This window comes from Drosophila hydei, unplaced genomic scaffold, assembly GCF_003285905.1.
Source record: "Drosophila hydei strain 15085-1641.00,03,60 unplaced genomic scaffold, DhydRS2 tig00000090-arrow-arrow-pilon, whole genome shotgun sequence".
Lineage (NCBI taxonomy): Eukaryota > Metazoa > Arthropoda > Insecta > Diptera > Drosophilidae > Drosophila > Drosophila hydei.
The window spans coordinates 1,291,797-1,315,619 of record NW_022045662.1 but is presented as its reverse complement, the minus strand read 5'-3'; the positions used below and the strand labels follow the sequence as shown (position 1 = coordinate 1,315,619).

At 33.5% G+C, this 23,823-nt stretch overlaps 1 protein-coding gene across 12 annotated transcripts; it reads right to left on the bottom strand.

Annotated features, from left to right (window-relative positions):
- Positions 1–1,796: 1,796 nt before the first annotated feature.
- Positions 1,797–23,333, bottom strand: LOC111592998 (protein sex-lethal). 12 transcript variants are annotated; one of them, XM_023305504.2, is made up of 9 exons: positions 23,245–23,333; positions 16,467–17,142; positions 11,905–11,950; positions 10,027–10,365; positions 9,576–9,683; positions 9,169–9,350; positions 8,746–8,969; positions 4,748–4,813; positions 1,797–2,070 (listed from the first exon to the last, which is right to left on the bottom strand). In XM_023305504.2, the coding sequence occupies exons 2-9, from the start codon at positions 16,538–16,540 to the stop codon at positions 2,006–2,008; spliced, it is 1,104 nt and encodes a 367-aa protein (XP_023161272.1). In that variant the 5' UTR covers positions 16,541–17,142; positions 23,245–23,333; the 3' UTR covers positions 1,797–2,005. The 12 variants fall into 12 exon arrangements, with proteins under 12 accessions (XP_023161272.1, XP_023161279.1, XP_023161274.1 ...); XM_023305511.2 differs by lacking the exon at positions 16,467–17,142 and adding an exon at positions 14,877–15,279 and having other exon boundaries at positions 23,245–23,323; XM_023305506.2 differs by lacking the exon at positions 23,245–23,333 and adding an exon at positions 13,129–13,397 and having other exon boundaries at positions 16,467–16,545.
- Positions 23,334–23,823: the final 490 nt, after the last annotated feature.

Genomic DNA, 23,823 nt, shown 5'->3' with positions numbered 1-23,823 from the left:
TTTGTTTTTGTTTTTAATTATTAATTTTTGTCAGTACTTGTGTGTGTGTGTGTGAGTGTGAGTGTATGTAACATGCTCAAGCTGTTTAAACGCATACAAAAAAAAATGTATTTCAAAAAAAAATTATCTTTATAATTATGAAAAAAATTCCTTTACAAACTATGAAAAAAAATTAGTTCAGTAATTTTGTCTGTCGAACATTTTTGTTGTTGGGCCGAGGACAGTTCAATATGTATATGCCACTGCCCAACCCATCAGTAAGCTGCCCTTCCGCTCTTTCTCTCTCTCCGTCTCCGTCTCCGTCTTCGTCTTCGTCTTCATATTCGTCTACGTCTCCCTCTCTCCCTCACATTTCATCGTCTTTAATAGTTGGTAAGAACAGCCTAAACTTGAGCATGCTAACATTTTATATAACTATATATAAGTGTAAATATTATATTATAATAGTAATTATAATAATAAAAAAAATTGATTTATAAATTATGAAAAAAAAGATATATATATAGTAAACAGATCTTCAGCTATGTAAATACACATATATATATATATAATCCGGTACTCGTATATATAAGACAGTTTTTGCTTTAGAGACACAGAAACAGAAAAATAGAGCTTATTTGCCTTAGGTATATATATATATATATATATATATATATATATATATATATATATATATGTGTGTGTATGTGTGTGTAGATATATATATTTATTATTTTGCCTAAAGTTAAGCACAAAAAAACCTTCTCTTCGCTATATTAAATTATATAATATAGTATTATTGATATATATATATATATATACATATATATATTTGTATATTGATATACATTTTACATAAAATGAAAAAAAAATCCTCCGAAAAAAAAGCACAAAAATAAAAAAAATACAACATAAAGTAAATGAGGAACATTTAAGCATAAACACAAAAACAAAAAAAAATAAACAAAAATGTTCAGAAAAAAAATTATTAATTTAAATGTTAAACTTAAGGTTGAGAACATATATATAATCATATATATATATAAATATATAGATGGATGATCTACTTTTTATATATATATATATAATGCATATATATTGTGTTTCTTCTGTTTTCTTTCATTTTTTAAGTATTTTCGTGTGTGTGTTTTTGAGGTTATGTGCGCCACAGATAGCCACTATTAGCAACTGTTGCTGTTGGTGTTGATGTTGCAGTTGTTGCCGTTGCAGCTGTCGTAGCACTCGCCGTGGCAGCAGCAGCAGCACCTGTTGTTGAAAAAGTGTTGCTGTTGAGCAGCTTTTGCAGCTTCTGTTGCTGTTGTTCCATGTTGCAGCTGTAGTCTTGCAGCAATTGTTGCCGTGGCGCTAGCATGCGATTGTTGCTGCTTTGCTGTTGCTGTTGCACTTGACTGCTGCTACCGTTGCTGTGCGCAGTTAAGCTTAAACTATGGAATTGACTGTAGCCATTGTTGTTGCTGTTGCTGTTGTTGTTGCTGTTGTTGTTGCTGTTGATGTTGCTGTTGCTGCTGTGCGGACTAAAGCCCAAACTATTGTTGTTGCTGTTGTTGCTTTGCGGACTAAAGCTCAGACTGTTGCTGCTGTGCTGCTGTTGTTGTTGATTGCTGTATTGCAACATGTTGCTGCCGTGCGGACTGAGGCTTAGGCCATTACTGCTGCTATTGCTGCAGCTGCTGCTGCGCGACATATGTTGCTGGTTGAAATTGCTGTAATTATGCTGCGAACGTGGCATATTGTTGCTGCTGTTGTATTGATAGTGATTGTTGCTGCTGTAGCTGGCAACATTATTGCTGCTGTGCGGGCCATGTGGTGACAATGGTTGCTGTTGTTGTTGCTGTTGCTGTTGCTGTTGCTGCTGGTAATGTGAATGATACTGTAACATGTTGCTGGGATTGTGATTGCTGTTGTTGCCATTGGTGTTGTTGCTGTTGTTGTTGCTGCTGTTGTTGTTGTTGAAGCTGCACGCCTGCTGATAGAGTTGCAGTTGCTGCTGCTGCTGCGGCGTCAATTATAAGTAGGGATAATGGTACTTCCTGCGGTACAGTCCATCAAGCAAATCGGCAAAGTTGTCGCCTAAATTATTTAATTGTTTTTTTTTTTAATAAAATAAAATAAAAAATAAAAAGAGAAAATTTGTATATTAGTAAATGTTTTCTCTGCTTGCATTTCATATTAACTAAATATTTAAGCGTCTATTTGAAAAAGTTGCATTTGATTAAAGTTTAATTTTCATTTTAAGACTAAGCTAAAAATTTGATTTTAATTTTAATTTAATTTAATTTAAGTGCTGCTAGACAAAAAAAGCCCTCACTTAAATAACTTAATCATTGTTTAAAAACTAAGCTAATGCCTGTGTAACTATTTTATTAATTTTAGTTTTAGTTTTTGTGTGTTTTTTGTTTTGTTTATTTTTGTATTTTTGGGTTTTGTTGCATTTACTTTTTTTCTTTTGTATTAGATTTAGTTACTTTTTTGGGTTTTAATTTGAGCGAGTTTTTGTTTTTAAGTTCTTTTTTTAAGTTACACGACGTAAAAAACTCTGGACGAGAGATTTATCGATTATTTCTTGATTGTTGCCAAAGAAAAGTTATCGATTTATAACTTGATTCATTCATTGAACGTGCCATGTTTTGTTATCTTTTGTTTTGTGTTTCTTTTTAACTTCGTTTTTTTGTTTCTTATCTTTGTAATGTGTGTTAAAACTAAAAAAAATATTAATATTCAGACACAAAAATTGGGCAATGGATGAAATTTCTATGCGAATGAGTAACGTGTACAAAAATTGATTTGCAAAGAGAACTCGGCAAGCAAAAACACAATTCAGATAAACATTAATATATATAGAGAGAGAAATATATATATATATATGGTATATAGTTTATATATATATATATGTCTATCAGCTATATAAGATAAATACAATACGTGATTTATGATTGAGAACTTTTCTTGTCTTATGTGTTTGATGGATTACAATTCTAGAGCAAAGGATACAGCTGCCAGCGATGTTCAAACTAAATCAAAAGCTGATTAAAATGCTATATATATATATATATATATATATATATATATATATATATATATATATATATATATATATATATATATATATATATATATATATATATATATATATGTAGATTTATAGCTTGGCAGCTGCGCAAATTGAAGGAACTGGGATTAAGGAATGTTTATACAAAAATGTCCAAAAAACACAAATATATATATAATACATATTGCATATATATATATATATATTTATATATCTCTTTGAACTGGAACGATTTGATTAGATATTTCTTATTAGGATTTTTAAGCGCAAGCAAAAAACTTTAATTAGCTATATTATTTATTGGATGTTCGCAGAGAAGCGAATTTCTCCGTTTAGGGATTTGCGCATTGCTTTCAAAACGTTTGCTTTTGATTTATATATATATATATAGATCATATATATAATAAATATATATATATATATGCATATATATATATATTATTATTATTATTATATTTATATGTTGCCTTTATGCAATTTGGAACTTTTTCAAATAACGCTCTACAATTTTTCTTTTCTTTTTTTCAATTTTAAGCATATTTTAAATTTATATATTTTTGTTTTAATTTTTTTTTGAGAGAGAGAGTCAAATAATCACGAATTATACGAATTATGTTTGTTTACAGTTCTAGTAGAGATTGATGAGATGACAAACTAAATAAAAGAATGCATAAACATGGCACGCTTTGAATAGATTTTCTTAAATTTTTTTTACAAATTTTTTCCTTTTTTTGTTCGACAAATTTGCAGCATGAGGCGAAAATTTGAAACTCACTTTGATATAGAAAAAGAATATATAATATATATATATATATATATATATATATATATATATGCATATATAGATATACATAATATATGTATATATATATAGTCAAATGTCCGATTATGTCCGATGTAAAGGTGTATGTGTGGGTGTGTGTTAACTGCTGCCAAATTGAACGCGAGAAGCGCTGAGAGAAGTGGTTCAACTCTTCAAGCGAACAAATGATTTGCAATTGCTTTCTTGAAGCTTCTCGCTTCGTAGCCAAAAGAGCAGCGAATACGCAAAGTTGCTTGATTAAATGGTAAGCCAAGTGAGAAGCGAATAAGCAGGTTGCAATTGCACTTTGAAGCGTGCAAATATGGCTTATATACATATATGGCATTGTTAGAAGCTTTTCGTTTCACTTACAAGCTATATTTTACATAGTTGCTTCTTTAAAGTTTCTTACATGGCTTAAGCACTTGCCAAGCGAAAAGCATGCAAGCAAACGCATAAGAGAGAAGTGGATAAGCACAGATTGATATATATATAGTTGTATAATATTAAAGCGTCTCGCTTTTCGCCTCACTTACCAGCTAAAAGCGCTAGCCAAGCGAGAAGCGAACAGAGAAATGGAAATGCAGCTTTTCAGCGCGCTTCTTGCGCTCAGTTTTTGGCTATCAGTCTAGGTAAATGTCTCTCTAACTGTATGTTTGTCTGCATGTCTGCATATGTATGTATGTCTGTCAGCATTTATGTATGTATTATGTATGTATGTATGTATGTATTTATGTGTGTATGTATGTATGTGTCGCTAGACTACTTAAATTATATATTTAGACTCGATTCTTATGTGCTCTCAAAAAAAAAAAAAAAAATATATAGAATTAAATTCGATTTTATGATTATGATTATCATTAGGCATAGTAGAGAATATAAAAAGGAATAATTACTATCGAGACCAAAGATAGCATCGCAAATAGCATCGAATAATGAGCGTAATTTTTCCATAGCTCCGTCTATAAAAAAAAAATGAAAAAAAAAATAAACAAATTTGTTCAACTTGCATTTACTGTTGTTGTTGTTGGTGGCGCCAGCTGATTTTCTTATTTTATTTTTTTCTTTTTTTTATAGGTATTATCTTTTATGTTTTTTATATAATATATATATATACACGAATATATATATATATATATATATATGTTTATATATAATTTTGTTTTTCTTTTCATATTTTTTTTAACTCTTGTTTTTAATAAAGAAAAATCAAAGGCAGGTTGAAGAGTCAATGGGATGGCAGAAAGAGAAAAAATATTCTGGATAGGTTAGTTATTGTTTTTCGGTACGGTAGATGGGCGTGGCATGATCACGCCCGGTTAGTGCAACAGCAATAAATTGGGACACATATGTAGGTATGTATATATATAGCAAAACTACTCGAATTACTAACTAATAAGAATAAACTAAATAAATGCTCGATTATCAGTGGCTAATATAAGAACTAAACTAAGCGCAAATATATCAAGATTTATCAAATAAAATAAAATACATAAAAACCAAATAAATGACTTAATCTAACTGATCAAACAACAACAAAGAAAAAGTAGAAAAAAAAAAACATAAATTGAAAAAACATGAGAAGCATAAAAAAAATTGAAATTAAAAAAATTCTTGCTGCCCTTTTTTTTAATTTAAATGTTGTCGCCTTGTAAAAAAAAAAAAGAAAAAATTAGCTAAAAGCTGCATAGGTAATATGAGTTAATGAACAGATTTTCCAGAAGTTTGTCATTTTTCTTTTCTTTTTTTAACACTTAAAACAGCAGGCACAACAAAAAAATATGAAAAAAATATATAGGAAAATGTATATATACATATTTGTAACGCTTAGAAGATGCATTATTACCACTATAAAAAAATATAGAAAAAAAAATTACATATATATATTTATTATTATTTTTCCGTTTTATATAGAATAGAGCCCCGCCTCCTCCACACACTTTTGTCACTTAAGAAAAAAAACAAAAAAAGAACAGAACTTTGTTTTTTCTTTTTAAGGTATGATTATTTTATGCATGATACACTTGCAAAAAAAAATATGAAAAAAATAACATATATAGTTTCTATTATGTTATTTCATTTTTTAGTTTTTGTATATTATTTTATTCGTTTCATAGTCAGAGTTATGGAACGGTTTGTTGGCGCCGGAACCGATAAGGGGGTGTTGGCTGGCTTTACTTTTTTCTTTCATTTCTTTGAATGCAAAAAAAAAAAAAAAAAAACAAAAAAAATTATATGGTTCACTATTTTTTTTTGCAAAAAAAATGTAAAAAAATTGTTAAGCATTGTTGCTTTTTTGGACACATGAAAAAAAATACAAAAAATTTATGTTCGATAACATGTCGTCAACGATCGATAGCATGACGCTTTCAAGTAAGCGCACCCCGTTATCGGCTACGTAAGTGCACGCATACTTACCATGCGCCACACGCTTCGTCTCTTTCATGTCAAACAGTCCCTGTCTTTGTCTGTCTCTCTCTCTCTCTCTCTCTCTCATTTGAGCTGTGAACAGAAAACCTGCAGCGCGCCCCCTGGCGTTCATTTGCGGCAAACACGCACGTGTGAACGGGAAAAAGAACAAAAAAAAACAGAGGCGCACACACATACACAAACACACACGCACGCAACAGGCACACAGAACAGGCACACACACGCACATGTTTACCGTTGTTCTGTTGGGGAAAAAAAAAATTTGCATTTGCATTTGCTTTTGCGTTTTTCATTTGGCTTTTTCGTTTGCTGAACAGCAACAAAAAAAAAATAAAAAAAATTTGTTTTCTTTTTGTTTTGCGTTTGCTTTTTTATTTTTTTTTCTCGTTTGGCTTTCTATATATACATAGGTATGTATATATATATATATGTATATATATACATAGGCATATATATATGTATATATATATATAGAGGCATATATTGTATATATATAAATATATATTTATATATGCTTTTTCGCTTCTGTCGATCGGCGTTGCTTGATGTGTAGTTGTTGTTGTTGTTGTTGTTGTTGTTATTATTGTTGTTGTTGTAACGCACTACAAACTAAATAATTTAAAATTTAACGCTATTCTTCAGATATAGATACGTTTATATATAGTCAATATATGTTATATGGTATATATATGTATATCTATATATAAATTTACTTTACTTCTTTTATATATATATATGTTATGAGAATAATTTGTTGTTGTTTATTAAATCATAAATATGATGCGATTGTGTTTTATTTGTTGTTGTTGTTGTTGTAGCATGGATCAATGTAACAAACAGGGCAACGCTTTTTATATTTTATTTTTATGTGCATATTTTTTTTAATTTTTTATTAATTTTCAGTTCTTTATATAGGTTAGTTCTTTTGATTTATCTTTTATCCTATTCCACAAAAAAAAAATTCACGTTCAATTTGATTTATTTTTTTTTGTTTTTTTTTTAGTTATTTGCCGTGGGATATTTGTTTTTGCTTTAGTTTTTAGTTTCTTATTTTATTTTATATGCAGTTCAGTCCGTTTTTTTATACTTTTTGCACACATACACTCGAAAAAAAAGTTTGTTTTTAGCACATTTTCTACGTATATATATATTTATATATATATATATATATATATATATTGGTATGTGTATGTGTATATGTATAAAAAAAGTTGATATATATATATATATATATATATATATATATATAATATTATATTTTATATTTTGCTCTAAGCCTAAATGCAGCGCAAAAACAGTGCTAAAAATGTAACTGCAATCGATATTGTTAACGAACGATTGTTATCGATATCTCTATTTGTTGCTTTTTGTTTCATTTACTGTTATGCATGAGTTGATCGTTGTTTATGGATTAGAACAATTTCTACGGCACTTGGGTTCGCTTTTCACGTTTCTCTGCTCGTTTCATATCAATTTATTGTTAAATATTATTTTCTTTTTATCTGTATTTGTGTGTGTGTGTGTGTGTGTGTTTGAGTGTGTATTGAGTGGTTCTTGTTTTTTTTTTTTGGCTGCACTAAAACTGGCAAAGCTAAACAACGAAAATAAAAAAATATTTTTTGTTTAAGCTTAAAAAAAATTCCTGCATGTTTTTTTTTGTTTTTCCAGTTTGTTTTTTTTTTTGTTGTTTTTTTTTTTTGTTAGTACTTTCTAAAGTTAATTTTAAGTTAAAAATACGCATTAGATTTATTTTTTAATTTTTGAAATATTATTTGTTGTTTTTTTTTAGTTTTTTTTTTTCTTTTGTGTTTAAAAAAAATTTTTGTTCAAATATACAATTCAATTCGTTTGTATTTTGACCATATGTATAGATAAATAATTGTATATATATATTTTAATATATATATGTATATATTATTATAATATATATAGCGAACATTTTCTTTTCTTTTCTGGATTTCCGTCTCATTTACATGAAAATCAGATTTAAAAAAAAAAACATAAAAAAATTGCAACAAGAAATTTTGTTTGTTATTATATAGAAAATACGTTGCTAATAAAAAAGAACTAAAAAATTATTTATATTTATAATTAAGTATGCTTAAAGTTGTTGTTTTTTTATTATTATTATTATTTTTGTTTTGTGTTTCTCCTTGGGGCGTGGTTAGAGTTGGTTGATTGGTTGGTTGTTGTTGTTTGTCAAAATAAAAAAATATTTATATATATATATACATATATATATATATATTTCTATTATATATACATAAATATATATATATATATATTTAAGATCTTTTCGTATGTATAAACTGGTCTGTTGTTTGGGCTTTTTCATTAGATGTTGTTGAAATTTTCTTTTTTTTCTTTGTTTTGGTTTTTTGATCAGTTTTGTTTTAGATAAACTTTTGTGCATCAAAGTAGGGATGCGTTTTTTGGAAGCGCTGTTGTGATTTTAATGATCTACCTCTGTGAACCATATTATTGAAGCCGGCCGCCAAATGCGGTGGTGGTGGTGGTGGCGGTGGCGGCGCCTGCGGCGGTCCCATTCCCATCTGTGACATAAAATGCGCCGCCTTTGCCTTGCCATGCTCCTCGGCCAGGCGCACAGACAATGGCTGCGAGCCACCCTCTGGTATAACGTTGTTCAGCGCTGAGATAGCCTCCTGTGCCTCCTCGCGTTTATTATAGCTATACATATATATGTATGGCAGATATCGACATATATATACACAAGAGACAAATGAGAAAGAATATGAAAAAAAAAACAAACAAAAAACAAAAAACATGATTAGAATGCAAAGGGTTAATGGGATGCGATAATTATTCTTGTTTGTGGCTGTTATCGATTGTTATCGATTTACATTGGTCGATTTCTTTCGCTACTTACCGCACAAACGCCACGCCCCTTGGCCGCCCAGTTAGCTTATCACGCAATATATTCTTCTGCACTATGGAACCGTATTTGCCAAAGATCGTATCCAGCTGATCGTCGGTTATCGTGCGCGGCAGATTGGTCACATACAAATTTGTATCCTTGATCGATTCGCCACCAGGACGCGCATATGAAACCTGCGAAGTGCAAGAAAAAGATCGTAAATTGTATGTGACAGTTGGATGAAATCATAGCGAGGATCAGCTGAGATGGCTTTAGCTGTTCAACATGGTCTATGATCATTTATTACTGAGCTAATTGAGAAACTGAATAGATCACTGATCAGTAATGAGTGAATTGAACTAAAATTTCTAGCTCTAGTTCTTTGTGGTTGGTTCTATATATACATATATATATTTTACCTTGAGCCGCTTATTGCGCACTGTGATCCCATTGAGCACTTTAATAGCACGCTGCGAGTCCATTTCCGATGTGAAGTCCACGAAAGCATAACCAAAACTGTAGCCAGTCTAAAGGAATTCGAATGAAATAGATTTATATTAGAAACAAGGTATAATTAAAAGCTTTCTGCTGCTAAATTTGGTAGTTTCACTTAATGGTAGAGCTTGCTTAAAGCTGATAAAGCTTCAGTTACTTACAGTACCTTAAGATGAAAGCATATACAACTCTATTGAAAGTACAAAAATATCACTTGAATGTAACTCAGGAAAAGCTGATAAAGTTTCACTTCAAACTCAGAGCTGACAAAGCTCTAATGAGCTCAGATTCAGATTATTCTCCAGTTAAAGATTGAGTCTGACAACAGCTCTATCCAAGATTAATTTGTAATCGATACACAACAACTGAACTCACCTTATAGTCTCTCATGATTCTGCACGTGTTGATGGGTCCAATGGCTCTAAATAGGGCATACAGCTCGCGATCAGTCATATCCTGCGGCAAATAGTTGACTATCAAATTGGTGTTGCTTGTGCGTTGATCGTTCATCAGATCATCGCTGCCGCCGCTGCCGATCGATAGGCCGCACAGATTGTTTAGCGAATTGTTGCTGGCCATTGGCATGTTGCAGATGTTGCCGCCGAGGGAATTGGCGCTGCCGCCATTTCCCCCGGGGAAATCGTTGTAACCGCGACGCGACGAGGAACTTGGAAATGTAAATTCTGTGTCCTGTGGTGAGAACGCATAACGTGACTGTAATCAAATTAACCATACAAAGATATTCTAATGTTGAGAGAAGGCCTCATAAAACGCTGTACGCTGTATCTTTCATTTTGTGGGTTTTGTGGGTTGAGATATCGACTGTTATCGCTGTAATCGATATACATACTTTCTCTCCCTCTCGCTCTCTCTCAGCAGCATCAACAACAACACACAAAAGTTGTCTACAAATTGTTTATTTTATTTTAAAGCTTAATTAAGTTGCAGAAAAATTAAAGATTTTGCATGAATAGAAAATGTTTAAAATGCTCAAAATGTAACGTGCGTACTTAACAGTTGCTATTTAACAGACGCATGTTAGCCTTTAACAGCGCTCAGCTCTTACAGCTTTTGCTGCTTTGTGTTCAAGTTTGATTATGGTTACGTGTATGTTATGTGTGTGTATGCGTGTATGTGTGTATATGTGTATGTGTGTATGTGTGTGTGTATGCGTGTGTGTATGTATGTGTGTATGTGTCTGTGTATGTGTGTATGTGTGTCTAACTGTAGTTAACGGCATTCAGCGTGGCATTTGTTTCTTTTGTTTTAGGGCAAACGTATTGCAAATTGTGAGCATAAAGCATTAAAAGAGAAACAGAAAACAAAGGCAATTCTCAAAGAATATGAATAGCAAAACGAACGAATTGCCAGCTGTATATGCATGTGTGTGTGTGTGTGTGTGTGTGTGTGTGTGTGTGTGTGTGTGTGTGTGTGTGTGTGTGTGTGTGTGTGTGTGTGTGTGTGTCAGATATTTCGGTGTACATGTGTATGCCTGTGTATCACTTGATTGGCTGCAGCAGCACAGAAAGTGTGTGTGTGTATGTGTGCGCGTGTTTAAAAGAATTAGGTAGGGAAGTTTATTAACAGCGCAAGGCTGCTATTGAAATGTTATTAGCAGCGCAAGGCTGTTATTGAAATATAATTAACAGCTAATGCTGCTATTATGTTACTGTTGTGTGGCTGTTATTGTTGTTGCTGTTTAAGTTTAATTCTGTTGTTTACTGTTGTTGTGACTTTTTGTTGTTAAGTTTTGTATTTTGTTTTGCTGACCAAAATGCAAATATCAAATGATCAAATTTAAAGTTATATTTATTAAGTTTGATTATTTTACGTTTTCTTTAAGTGAAAATATTCGTATAAATATATAACTATATTTTGAGAGCATCCACAAGAACTGTTTTTTTTTTAATTATTTGTTGTTTTTTTTTTTAATATTATTCTGATTAAAAGCGTGTGTGCCCCAGGAGCGTTCAATGAGACAAACTCAATAACATTCAACTAGAATAAATTTTTAAATATATTTTGCATAAACATACAAAAACGAAAACCAACAAAAATTCAATTATCAATGCAAATTGCAAATCGTAAATTGGTTTTTTTTTTTTATTTTTTTTTTAATATTGTTTTTTTTTTATTGCTCATGCAATGAAATTTGAGTTTGATTGATCTCGAACTTTATGTTCAAAATAAAATATAAAAATTTATTGTATTTACTATAAGAAAAGAAGCAGAAGAATCTAGGAAAATACGTACCATTCCAGATGGCAGTGAATGAGACATGCCAAATACACGTCCACCGCTGATTGATGTGATGAAGAGAAGAAAATATAACAATATTAGCACACAAAATATTGATATTTATTTTGGTTTCCTTTTATTATTAATATAAATAAAAAAGATTATTAAATTAAAACTGATTTAAGGCGCAATTTGGTATTTGGTTTTCGAAATATGTGAAATGATTTTTGATGTATGACTGAATTGGCTTAAAAACTAACTTAATGTGGCTTAACGTAATTAATTTAGAAGCAATGAGCGCGGCTATTAGCCTTAACAGAGCCGCATTTAACATGCTGTTAGCTGCTCTGTCAATGCCAATAGCTTACGCACACTGCGTCACAATCATAAGTAAAGCTAGACTTAATCGATCTCTAAATTCATTAACAAATATGGGAAATTTTCTTAATTCGTAGCAGCCTTTACGGCGCTCAATGCAAAGAGAGAAAGCAAATATTACTTATTGCTTCTAAATAGAGAGGCAGCAGAATTAGAAATTCAAATTTTTTTGGTTCTAACTCTGCGCAATGCAAACGCTAAGAAAAAAAAAATGAACATTTTAATTTAATTTTTTTTATTTGACACCTCAAAAAAAGATTGCACTTGAAAAATATATAGTTTTTATATTTATATTTGCACTTAAAAAAAAATTAAAAAAAATACACCATCATTTTTTATTTTTACTTTTACACTGATTGCGGACACAAATTTTATACTTTTGATGCACTTAAAAAAATGTAGAAAAAAATACTTGTACTTTTTGCACTGAAAAACTTGGAAACCCCTTTTAGACAATGCGGACGCAAATTTTTTACACTGAAAAAAAATACCCTGCGGAAATGTTTCGTACACTTATATATTTAAAAAAAAAAAATTTTTTTTTACACTGACAAAAAAAACCCCTGCGGACACACATTTCTGTTTAGCACTGGGAAATAATAAATTTAAAAACAAAAAAAAACTTTCTGCACTTGAAAAAAATGTTTAAAAAAAATTGTAAAAAAATTAGAAGACTTCCCACGAGGACAGTTTAGTGATGAAAATTGATTGAAGTGTATTTTTTTTGTTTTTTTTTTTTTTTGTTTTTAGTTTCTATTTCAACTTAGCAATGTATGATATTTTATTTTATTTTAAATAATTTTTTTTGTATTTAGTTTTTGTGTTTTTAGGGTAAGGTAAATAGGTCGAGTCTTTACTTACAGGCGTTGACGGCGTCTTCGTTTAAGGAACATTTTGTTGTTTGGGTACTTCACAGAGAATTATCACACCAGTTTTCTTATATATATATATGTGTATATATATTTATATATTCTTTGTTTCAAACAATAATAATAATAGTAATAATAATTGTAATAATAATGAAGTGGAGCGAAAAGCAACCACACTAAATACAATCGAAGTGTTTGTATCTGTCGTTGTTTTCGCTGTTGCTGTTGAGATCGCTTGTTAAGGCTGCTGTGGCTTGGCTGCTGTGGAAAGAGATCATGTCTACACAATTAAATCAACTGGCAAATATATCGATAAATACATATATTAATTCATATATATATATCGATTAATCGATGCGGGCTGTTGTGTCTTTGCGGGTAGGTGTGTGTATAGTGTGTGTGTATGTTATGGTCATAGTGTTTGTTCCTTTATTTTATTTGTCAATATGTTAACCATTTAAAAAAAAAAAAAAACAATTTTTTTGCACACGAAAAAAAATACCAAAAAAATTTTAAACTTTGCTAACTGCCAGCATGTGGCAACGCTGACAAAGCTGCTGTTGTTGTGTTACAGCTTAAATTACAGCTTTTTTGCTGTTATACTGTTCACTAACAGTTGCTGCTGTTGTGCTGTTAATTATGAGCTTCTGCTGCTGTTGATGTTGATTGTTGATGTTGTTGATTGTTGATTGTTGATTGTTGATTGTTGACTGTTGACATTGATGTATGCTGCTAATGCTGCTGCTGTTGTTGTTGTTGAGGCTCAAGGCCTGGCAAATTTGCTGTTGCTGTTTATATAACTATTTTCTTTTTCAAATTTTCTTTCAATTTAAGATTCGCTACTGCTGCTGCAGTGCGTAAGAGTGAGAAGGTAATAAAGGCAAATCGTCTGTTATGCATTGGATATATAAGGAGAAATCCATGTCTGGCTGAATTTATGTGTGTGTGTGTGTGTGTGTCTGTGTGTGGGTGTGTGTGTTTATAACAACAACAACAACTGTTGCTGCTACACTGCTTACTGTTAACTTACATAGCTACAAATACATAACTTAAACTTAACAGTGGAGGAGGCGACGACTGCGACTGTTATGAGCATATGTCAAGGTCCTGACACATATTTGGGAGAGCACGTGACACACACACACAGATGTGAGCACGCAGTGCTTCTATGCTCTCTCGCTTGCGCTAACGCAGTTGATTTTTGTTTACATTTGACCGCCGCATGTAGCAATAAATCTGAGGGCACGAAGAACAAAAACGGATGACGCCATTTGGAGTATGAAGTACGGCAACCGCGCACCACTTTTTATTATGCATTTTAGCATTTGGCAACTTTGCCATTTGGCAATCAAAAGGAAGTTGAATCATGCAGCTCAAGGACCTAAAAATATGATGCTGCTGCTGCTGGCCCAATTGGCTAGTAAAATAGGTCAACTAAGAACACAAGCACTCGGCTCAGAAGCGTCGCCATGTGCGCATATCTATTTCTGAGTGTGTGTACAGCAAAAAACAGTCAAGGGAGAGAGATTGTGTTTTATGCTTAAACTTAAGTTTAGCCTATGCTATGAGTGAAATGCATTGAGTGTGGAGCGACGTTACAGTGAGGCAAAATACGTAAAGCAAGTGGTGAAAATTAAATAAGCTATTAAATATGTTTCGATGTAATAAAGAAAAAAATTTACAAAAAAAATTTGCAATTGTTTGGTTTTTAACTTTTTTTCTTTTAGATAAAACATTTACCGGTACATCGTGAGGCTGTTTAGGTTGCAAAGGCCGCACCACGAAAACGTTGTTAGGCCGTTATGCTAATCCTCTCAGTGGTCGAAAAAATATATATATACAACGAAATCTGCTTTCAAATCCCGTTGGACCTCGAAATGGCGTGATTCTCCATTTTGTTTTCGTATCTCGGTTTTTTATTTAAATGCAGTTACAGTTACGTTCGAGTGGAAGAGCTTGCCTTACGTTACGTTACGTTAAGTTAATTTGAGTATTGTTTCTCTTTTTGGTGACTTTCTTCTTCTTTATATTTATTGCTTTTTATTTATCACATTTGTGTTGCAAGACACTGGCGAACAGAACGCGACGCGACGCGTTGCGTTACGTGACATGTTGGGTTACGTGACGTTAGCGATGCGAAGCGCTGCAGAAAATCGTGTCAGTATATTTATCTACATATATATACATGTATATATATATCTATATAAGTAATATGCAAATGGCAGATGTGAGCAAATCAATGGGAGCATGAAACGACGCAAAGAACTAACGTAAAACGTAACTGTAAATGCTAAAAAGAGAGCGCAAAACGAAAGAGCTACGTAAAGCGTAAAATATGGAGCGCAACAGCTTCCAAGATGAAGGCTTACTTATGGAGGTGGTGGTGGGAGTTAAGTTATCGAATGCAATGAGAGAAAAAAACTCTAAATATGGACGTGTTTAGATCGAAATGAGCTTAAAATCATAATTGGGTATTACGTGTCGTTTATGTATACATTTATATATATTCATTGAACTTCTGCCTGAGGAGTACGAGACTGGTTTTTTGCTGTAGTCTACACACGCTTTACATATAGATATTTGTTTTTGAGGTTAGGTTAAGCTGCTCTATGTGCTTAATTTACGTTTCTGACTGTACAATCTAGTACAAATCAGATAAATAATACTTTTAGTTGTTATTGTTGTTGCTTGCTTGCAGTTGTTGTTGTTGTTCTTGTCGTAGCACACTCAAGAGTTTCCATTGTTGTTGAAAAAACAATAACAATTTTTTTCTTTGGTTTTCTTTCATTTTTTGTAGATAAAAATAAAGAAAATGTGTGCATGTGTGTGTGTTGGGTTATTGGGTTATTTCAGTATATTGATAGGTTAAGTTCGATTTTTTTCTGTTTCTTTTAAATCACGACACAAAAAATAGTGTTAAAAAAAAAAGGGGGGGCATTCTGTCAATATATACCAATGCATACAGCGAGGTTGCCAGATCATCAATTGAGCCTAGCAAAAAAAAATGGGGGAGGAAGGTATTTCGCTAAGTCTACAATCAGCTGCAAAGTAGCAAAAAGAAAAAGACTATCTTTTTTACTGTTAAGAATAAATACTGGGACAAAAAAAAACAAATAGTGGGAGCTCGTTTGTGTGCGCGCTAGAAAAAACTTTTTGCACGTTAATTGACAGTAGTTGAGTACGTATTTACGTGTGTGTGTGTGTAAGTTTGTGTCTGTGTAATGGGAAATTTGTTGTTTGGGATATTTTTTTGCTGGGATATTGGGGAAATTTGTAGTGGTTGTTGTTGTTGGTATGCTTGAAGATGAAGAAACTGAAGTTAAAATTTACCTCGACTTGTTGTAACCGTATGGGGGATAACCACCGTTATTATTGTTACTACCCGGATTATTGTTGCCGTACATATCCTGAGTGTGTGTGCACGAGTATTTTTTGCAAAATACTCTCAGTGCGTCGTTAATTTGTACAAGACTTGAAGATTGTTCTCGCTTTCTCGCACGTATATCTCGATCTACGAGATCAGAGAATTTTGTATTCTTACTCTCTCCCTCTTTTTGGTCGTTTGGCGCTCAGCGCTCTCAGCTGCCAGCTGCTGTTATTTTTTGTTTTGTTTTGCTTTATTTTTGCTCTAATTGTCTCGTCTGCTTTGGCTGTTGTGTGAGTGAGCGCGTGCGGGAGTGTTTGTACTTGTATGTATATATGAGAGAGTTTCGGTCTGTATATAAGTGTTTGTGTTTTTTGCCTGGCGAGAGCTTTTTGAGGCTCTCGTCGTAGACTGGAGCGCAAATAGTTGCGTTTAAAGCCTTTTCGTTTCCTTCCTATCCAGCCACCGTATACAGTTAATCAATTTGTATCTTTCTTTCTATCTGTTAGTATCAAATATATTGGCGGGCGTTTAATCTCTTCTTCTTCGTTTCACTTGTTTGTAGACTGATTTATTTTACTCTCTCCCTCTTTTTCTTCCTTGTAGCTGTTGTTGGCGCGCTCAGCTGTGTAGTTGTTGTTACTAAGGTTGTTGTAGTTGATATTGTTGTAGTTGTTGGAAGTGAGAGGTGAGAAATTGGTAAGGAAATTAACATATGATCAAAGAGACGTGCATTATGCATTGCATTGTTTTCTCTTATTTAATGTGTGTGTGTGAATGCATATGTGTGCAAGCGAGTTGTACTAGAATATATGCTAATTACTTAAAGAGCGTCGTTTAAACGGCAGGCATATTACATTTAATTAACGGCAGCGATTTACAGCGTATAGGAATCTATTAGCTAGAGCTGTCACCCTATCCTAAGTACATTAACATCGGCGAGCCGTATGCAGAGTGAGTTCAAATATTTACGAACAAAGAAAAGTTTTTCACGAATAATAAAATACATAAATATATCGGAGAAATTCTCTTTATCAGCCAAAATACTGAAGTAGAGTTGTCAAGACCGCTGAAAAAATTTGCAATAATTTCGAAAACCAAGACTCAAAAATACGCTTAGATATAAATACGAACTTGCTATAAATAGGTTTATATCTTTGTGAAAGATAACAACACTAGAGATATATAGAGGAACCGACATACCTTGCCATTTTAAAGTTATAAAAGGACGACATGGTCGTTGAAGGTGTCACAGAATCAAAATTAAAATCCATTTTTAAGGATATATGTATCACACACGATTTATATATAAGATTTGTAAGCGAATCACAATTTGTAAGGCACAAGTTAGACTTGACACGAGTGAAACTCGACTGAAGTGTGGAAGGACGAGTCAAAGCTATTTAAAAGGTCAAAAGGATCTGCGCCCAGTGGGCGGAGAGCTCTACGAACTACCTGAAATGAGACGAGGAACAGCAATTCGGGCGCAAGGTGCGCGTGCCAGACGCGTGCGCTACCTGGCCAAGGGAAAGGGAGAGAGCAACCACCCACTCGACTCGAACCGATCAGTGATCTACCGGGAAGCGTGCCAATTTTATGACGGACTTTTCTGGATTCAGGGGCAGATGTTTTGTCTTCTCGGAAGCTCTCTCACTCTCTAACTCTGCATTGGCCTTTGCAAGGTGGAAATCTGGAAAGGTGGAACAGTGGGACACAAGCTGCAAACTGATTTTTACTTGGAAAGCAAGCTGCAAATATTTTCTAGCTGGGAAACTGGGTGAGAGTGAAGAGATTTACGAGGAATTAATCAAATCGATTAGAACTGTTAGAAATATATCTAAAGAAGTGTATTGATATAAGACATAAAATCTAAGTTATATATTTGCTAAATCGAAATGTCCTATGATACTATTTTTCGCAATAGAATATGATTAAAAATAAATCCCAATTAAAGATGTATAGAGAGATTTACTAGAAATTTATTTCATAAATGTTCTCAAATCTATATAATTCAAAAAATACTTTAGCACTCTATAGAACTGCCTTAATAGTAGATCTAAGTATTGTTTAACTGAAATTTCTTTGAAAGATCCAAGATAAACCTTTAAAGCTGCATTAATATACAGTAAATATATTTCTAACAAATTTTACCGCTCGCCAAGAAAACCATTTTCTTGGTATTGGGCTGGCATTTTCCAACTAGCTCAGCTAATGAGTGGATGACATATCACCTGCTTTTCAGGCAGCTGCATTTTCTCGCCCGGATTGTAGAAAATCATTTTTTTAATTCTCTACTGAGTTTTATAAATAAATATGTAAAATTGAAAAACTGAATTTTTACAATCCGGACGAAAATATATATATTATATATTATATCATTTCTATAACAACAAATTTGTTTCTTAATGTATACTAAAAGGCTTCTTCATGTTTTTAAAACTCATTACAGAGTTGAATAGTTTTCTAAAGAATTATTATAATAATGTCCTTAACCCAATAAACTCTGCAGAGCATTTCAAAGCTGTCGAGCTTTAGTCAAAGGAAAGGAAAAAAAGCAATTGTAACGAGTGGGGGTTAGCTGTTCGGCGCATGTTCCACTCCACACAAGAAAAAGAAGAAAAGTTGGAAAAGGAAGGAAAAAAGTACACAGAGCGTGGACACAGTTAAGCCGAAATTGAGGACAGGCCAACGCAGCCACCACTAAACCTCCCCTCAGCCACCCAGTAGTAGCAGCAGCGCTGAATCGCAATGTGCTGGACAATAAATGCGTAGCTGCGTAGACGTTTCAAAAGGGAGCACAGCAGGCTGCTTAGTGGGGGAGGGGAGAATAAACGAATAGGCAAACTGCCGTTGTATGTGTGTATAATGCTCTTAAAAGCACACACACATTGACAGCCGCATAAAACGGTACAAGTACATAAGGGAGCTGAACTAAGAGCGAATACATAGCCAAAATGGTTATGTAGCCAAAACTCATATATAAACAATTGGAAGCACTGTAGAAAGGGCGTGTTGTAACTGTTTTTGTTACTGGCTGCCGAGCTGCAGCAAATTAGAATCAATAGCAGAACACTCAAAGTACCGAAAGAAGTTCAGATTGAAGAAGTAGCAGAGCATGTAGCTACATATGTAAATCACGGTAATACGCAAATACGGTGAAAGCAAACAAGACTAAAATCAAAACAAAAAAGAAAGTCACACGACAACGGCGCATATGTACGACTAGAGCAAAAGTCAGGCCAACTCGCGCATAAGCAAGAGTGAGAGCGAGAGCAACAGATCGCAACTAATGCAAAAGAAAGAAAAAATGACAAAAGCAATGTCAAAGCAAAAAGTAGTAAGTAGATGATATCGAAGTATAAATACCCTATAACTATATTTATAGTTGTCAGTTATTTATTAACAATTTTTATGAAAACACGTATAATAGTTTTATCAGGCAATAACATAATTATTGTCCTATTATTTTCATTGAGTTTAATAAATATATTAATATATGTGTAACACATGATAAAAGGGAACTAGACTACCCCCTAGGCAAGACTAAAACTTACATATCATTGAGCTTTAAACAGTAATCAAGTGGCTCAAATTGCAAATGCGTTCATATGTGTGTGTGCTCAACTGCTGCTGCTGCTGATAACGGCAGATTTCAGCCAAGCAAACGGAACAGGGAGATGAACACAAAGAACAGTTTATGCAAATCAAGGACAAAATATAGAGACAAAATGAATGAAATCACAGATTGCAGAATTAACAGACGTAATCAACAAAAAAAGCACAAAACCAATACGAATTGCGGAAGAGAGGAAATGACATGTGGCAAGGCCGGCAATCCAGCTGATATATACGTACATACAGATGTATACACAGTGAAGTTTTATTTTTGAGCACATGTTATTGCATTTTAAACTGGTGAAGCCCCAGGGTCCCTTCGTCTCTCCCTCGTTCGCTCTCCACATAAACAGCGAGTAAGCCAGACAGGTATTTGTATAAGTTGCGCTCGGTGATCGTTGCTCTCACAGAGGCGAATGGCCCGTCATCACAGGAAGTGGGGAGACAAACAAAAAATTGTAAAAAAAAAAAATAAATAAAAAAGAGAGCGCGAGAGACAATATGTAATCCAAAGCTAAGCAGCAACGAAAACTGGAGAATGCGGCAGCTGTCACAAAAGCAATTTCTGTCTGTCTGTGTGCTCTCTCTCTCCACATCAGCAGCTGCTTGGCCAACCAATGGTAACGGCGCAGACGACCGAAGAGGCAAAGAGAAAAATGCAGCATGCACGAAGGCCGGCGTGACTACCTGGTTGGCAAGAGAGAGTCCGAAAGATCTGCACATGCACACCTTTTCTTCAATGGAAAAATTGCAATAAATCCAGCGTCATTAAAGCGGGCGCGCGTGCATATGTTAATATTGTTTGTATTAAACAACGTGTTAACTTTTACGGCGCACAAATCGAATCGATCAGTTTGCAGAGAATATAGAACCAAAAACGTTAAAATATGTTTTGGCATAGCAAAAGCCAACATTTTGCGACGTTCGAATATTCTCGTGTCCCGCAATTATTGTAATTGTTTTTGTGTACAATAGAATAAATAAATTGTTTTCACACTAATATGATTTTTTATCTTATCGCTTTTATTCAAAAACACAATCGACAGAACAGCTGCTACGCTACAGTGCAATACCAAAACAAGGTTGCCACCGCAAAAACGGCTACAGTTGCAATTTTAGAAAAATAGTCTGGCAGCCTTACAATTTAAAGGACAGATACGCGAAGAGAAAGAACGAACCGGAAGTGGACAGGCAGGACATGTAAAAAGGTTCATTTAACTTAGGTAGACGAATGAGACGGATAAGAAACGGCAGAAAAATTACATACACCGGCACGTATGCAGTTCTACTTTTTGCAGCGTAACTGAAGAAGCTTGTAGCTTAGCAGCGCGCGCATATGGGACAATTTAGCTGGACGCGACTGTATGCACACGCTTTGTTGTGTTGTTGTTATCCCTTTTGCTGCTGCTACAGCAGCTTGCAAGTGCTCGCCCTTTCTTTTCCCCTCTTTTTCACGTTTTGTAGCAGGGGCAAAATGGTAGTTTATGTACATATAAGAGAGAGAAAGAAATGAAAAAACAGACGGCAACTCGATTTACCCACGTTGCCAGCAAAATGGATTTCAAGTGAAAGAACAAAAATATATATGTATGTAAGAACTTACATACATTTGTACATATATGTATGTGTAATATGTTGTAAATATTCCGATTAACTTACTGTAATATGCTTGCTGTTTTACCGCTTACTCTTTTACTATAATAGTGTTGTTGTTTGTTGCTTAAAAAAAGAACACATTTGATGCTAACGGCAAAAGAATACAAAAGCCCCAAAGCATGAATTAGGAAAAAAAAAAACAACAACGCTGCAGAGCGACCATGTTGTCGGCTTGACAACGAGGGGGAGCGCAGCGGCTCTTAGCAAAGCCAACACATATACACACCATATATGTGTATATACATATACACAACGCACACAAACACAAAAACGCTTCGTTCACTCACACGCATTCGTCATCGACGCTAACAACGAGTGGCGACGGCCTCAGTGAACGAGGACGTTGTGAATGTGTCTGTCTGTGTTTATGTATTTCTTCCCTCTATATATATGCATATGAGTGTGCGTGTATATGTATGCGCGCGTACGTTTTCAGCGGCTCGTTGCCATTTTTGCTTTGGTGCTGTCGTCTCTGCTGCTATTGCTACAGTACACTGCAAAATTATGCTGACTGCTCTAGAAATGTGCACAATCATTATATATACGTATGTATACATATTATTGAAATTTTACAAGCGAAACGAAAGTTTCTTGAGTTTATTTGTTTTTTAAATGCGGCGTACACTTTTTGTGCGCACTGTATAACAGAGTTCGTTTGTTTTGTATGGCTATGTATACTAATGCATACAAACACATGTTCAAACTGTTCTTTTTGTAAACATCACTTTACTGCACTTTCAATGCACTTCAATATTTTTTTTGTATTTTGTTTCATACGCATTGATAGCTCGTTTAGTACACCAACAAACAACAACAGTGAAAAAAAAACAATACAGCGAGTAACTGCTACAGTTACTCAAAAATGCTGCTATGTTACTCGTTGCCTTTTCGCCGCACACTCATGCACACATATACATCCATACTTCTATGTACGTATTAAATGATGTGTGCAATACATTAAAAAAATTGTAAATAAAATAAAAAATTTTGAAGCATTTTGTTTTACTAGAATGAAATGCAATAGCTACGCATGTTTTTTTTGAATGATACGATTTACTCAAAAAAAAAAACATAAATTAAGTGCAATATTTGTTTTGCGTATATATTTCACAATGTCTGCGTGTTTTCTCTTCTCATTTTCTCTTTACGTCGATTAACATTTTTTTCGAATTTTTTTTTTTTCAGCTTTTTTATATACACTTCACGTCACGCAGAAACCCATTGTGGGCCCTAGTATATACACACATATATACATACGTACAATATGTATGTACATGCACACGCATGTGTCTGCATACGTGTGCGTGTATGTATATTATGTTGTTACTTTAGATAGGCTTTCTTCTTCGATTGCACGTAAATGTCTCTTGCCTTTGACGAATTAACGCATACGAAAAGATATTGCATGTATTTGATTGCAAAAAAACAAAAAAAATTAAGAAAAAACAGTACAAAGTGGAGAAAAAAGGTTACCAGAAAAAAATGCACTGCGCGCGGCGCTACAAATTTCCTTCACAGTTCACAGCCGACAAAATGATACTGAAAGCGTGACCGACTCGAGGATGGGCAAAAAAGCAGCGATTGCTATGCCATAGTACAGTGAAGCAAAATGGGCACACTGCACACTGTTAAGCTTAATTGATACTGTCAGTTATCGATAGCTTTGGTAAACTTGAAAAAAAAACACTCAGAAGAGCTTTTTTTACACTACAGACAGCTTATTAGCTGGATACTCAGCTAATGCACCAAGCTGAACTTTATTTACTATCAAAAAGTGTGGAATTCCTAAATAAAAATAAATTTTGATTAATATATTTACCGAACGAGAGCGATTAGCAGTCTGCAAACGCACTGTATGACTGCTGTTAACGGTGCGTTCAGTATCTTAAAGTGGTGCCACACTGTCAAAATTTGAACAGCTGTCAACTCTGATCGTTAAGCAAATAGCACAACTCATGGCGCGCGTATTTCAAAATCATATTTTCTTTAAATATATTAACAAAATGCCAGCAATTCAGACTTCTATATATATATATATATATATATATATAT

Excerpts from the sequence above, each read along its gene's own strand:
- LOC111592998 (XM_023305504.2), bottom strand. The coding sequence starts at position 16,540 with ATGTACGGCAACAATAATCCGGGTAGTAACAATAATAACGGTGGTTAT. Across the intron at positions 9,351-9,575 it reads TGCGCAATAAGCGGCTCAAG|GTTTCATATGCGCGTCCTGG; the intron begins GTAAAATATATA and ends TGCACTTCGCAG. Across the intron at positions 2,071-4,747 it reads TGCTATCTTTGGTCTCGATA|GCGACAACTTTGCCGATTTG; the intron begins GTAATTATTCCT and ends TAAATAATTTAG.